General features: G+C 68.3%; 1 protein-coding gene across 1 annotated transcript; it reads right to left on the reverse strand.

Moving 5' to 3' along the window:
* Positions 1–110: 110 nt before the first annotated feature.
* EMIHUDRAFT_247720 (hypothetical protein) lies at positions 111–1,001 on the reverse strand (the record flags this gene model as incomplete). The annotated part of the gene is made up of 1 exon (XM_005764144.1): positions 111–1,001. The coding sequence occupies one exon, from the start codon at positions 999–1,001 to the stop codon at positions 111–113; it is 891 nt and encodes a 296-aa protein (XP_005764201.1).
* Between the last annotated feature and the right edge of the window lie 1,064 nt (positions 1,002–2,065).

Here is a 2,065-nt window from a genome sequence, read left to right on the forward strand (position 1 = left end):
CACAAGGATGCGGCGAGAGACCCGGCGCGCAACACGCCCCGCCGGAGACGGCGTGAGCGGCGGGATTCGACGGCGGTTTTAGCAAGAAATGGACAAAAAATTTGGGCGAGTTACAACGAGTCTCTCCCCCTCACAGCCCCTGCGCCGCCCGACTCCCCAGGCAGCCGCGTGATGAAGGCGTCGAGGTCGCCGACTCTCGCGCGCCAGTACGACTTGCCATACGAGATGAGAAGCTCCTCGCCCGCAGCGACGCCGTTGCGCGCGCAGACGTAGACACCTTGCCGCAGCTCGCCGTCCGAGGCGCGCCGAAGCCGGAACTCCACATTCTGCCGCCGCCCCGTGTTGCGAAAGTCGTTGACGAACCTCGCCTCGTTGCCGACTCGCCTCGCGTCGAGGCAGAGCTCGCCCTCCTCGCCAAACTCGGAGACGTAGTCAGAGCTGCGGTCCTCGTGCTCGCCGAGGCTGACGCACCCGACGTAGTCGAGCACGCGCGCGCCACACGGCAGCGCCACCGCCGCAAACAGACCGCGCTCGCCGTGCGCTGGGTGGCTCTCGTCGTCGATCTTTCGCACCTCGACGCGCGTGCACGGGCCAGCGCGCCGTCGCCGCCGCACCCCGCGGCGTCCGTACCGCTCCAATACGGCGGGTGGCACTCGCCCGTCCCACTCGTAGTCATTGCTGAAGGCCACGTCGTCTGGCCACGACAGGGACCCTGCCGCCGCAGGCCCCTCCGTCTCAGATGCGCTAGACGCAGCGTCCGGCACGCAGCTTACTACGGCGCGAGTGCTCTTCTCCACGTGTCTCGCGAGGGCGCGGCGCTCTCGCTCCTTGAGGCCGGGAAGTAACGACAGCAGCCACTGCATCTCATCAGCCTGCCCTGCTGCCGGGAGCACAGCCTGCGCGGCCGCGGCTTCGACAGCCGGCGGTACGGCGAATCGCCTCTTAGTGAGCCAGCCAACCGCGGCGCCGGCATACGCCGGAGAGGGCGCGCGATCCGGCATTACGTGCCGGAAGGAGTGAGGTTCGCTCTACGCCGCGCTGGTGTGAAGCCTCCAGGGCTTGCACCTCAACCTCAGCCCAGCGCGTAGCGCTGCCCGGCCCCTAGGACCCCGGGTAAGGCCCAGGTGTGGCCTAGCTAGGGCATCAGAAGGGACCAAGAGGAGTCCAGTCTGAGCCATAGAGCCCATGTCTTTGCCCCCGAAGGTCGCGTTCAAAATGCCCGGAACGGACGTTACAGTGGTGTCCGGCTGGCGCGATCACCGAGCTGTGACGCTCAGGGAAGCCCGATGAGGTACTGGTTTCTTTGCCCAGGGCTGGCCTTCCCCCCAGGCTGGATCAGCTGAGCAAGGTTTGGGGAGAATCCTATATTGGAATCTTCAGATATTTGGATCTTCAGATGAACCAACCCTCGGAGACCCGTGTTTACTTTATGGCCCTTTCCCTGCGAACGCGCACCCCCCAGGGCTAGGGCTCTCTTGCCCGCAACCCGATCCCGATCATCCGGCCCGCTGGGTGCGCTTCTTAGCTCCCCGGCCCTGGATGTGAGGTTGCCGACTGCACTCCAAGTGCTCCAAGTTGGGCCCTCAGGCTGCCCGCAAAGACGAAGGAGCGCACTCCCTCCTCCTCCTCCTCGGCGCCCAGCCCTCATCATCCGGAGGGCCGTTGCCAAAGACGGCGCGGGCCGCCGACTCCGCCGCCGCTTCCGCAGCCAAGCTGCCTGCGGCAGCCACGCCTGCAGCGGCGGCGGCGGCGGCGGCGGCAACGGCGACCCCGGCGCTCCGCGCAGCAGCCGGCACCCCCAGGTCGATAGAGCTGGCGTGAGACGTCGCGCCGCGCAGCCGTCCCCTTCTGCAGCGTGGGGCGCGGCCCCGTCGGCGCCACGCCGCCGTTCGCTGCGGCGCGCAGGGCGGCGGGCGCCGAATCCGAGTAGGACTTGTGTCGGGGGAGGCATGCGTCTATGCTGTGGCGGCCGCGTGATCCGCCGATGCGGGGGGTGGCGCCCGCCCGTGCTAGCCGAGCGTTGCGGCGTACGAGCCGCGCTGCAGCATCGCGAGCGCACGCCTTG

This window comes from Emiliania huxleyi (assembly GCF_000372725.1).
Source record: "Emiliania huxleyi CCMP1516 unplaced genomic scaffold EMIHUscaffold_600, whole genome shotgun sequence".
NCBI classification, from domain to species: domain Eukaryota; phylum Haptophyta; order Isochrysidales; family Noelaerhabdaceae; genus Emiliania; species Emiliania huxleyi.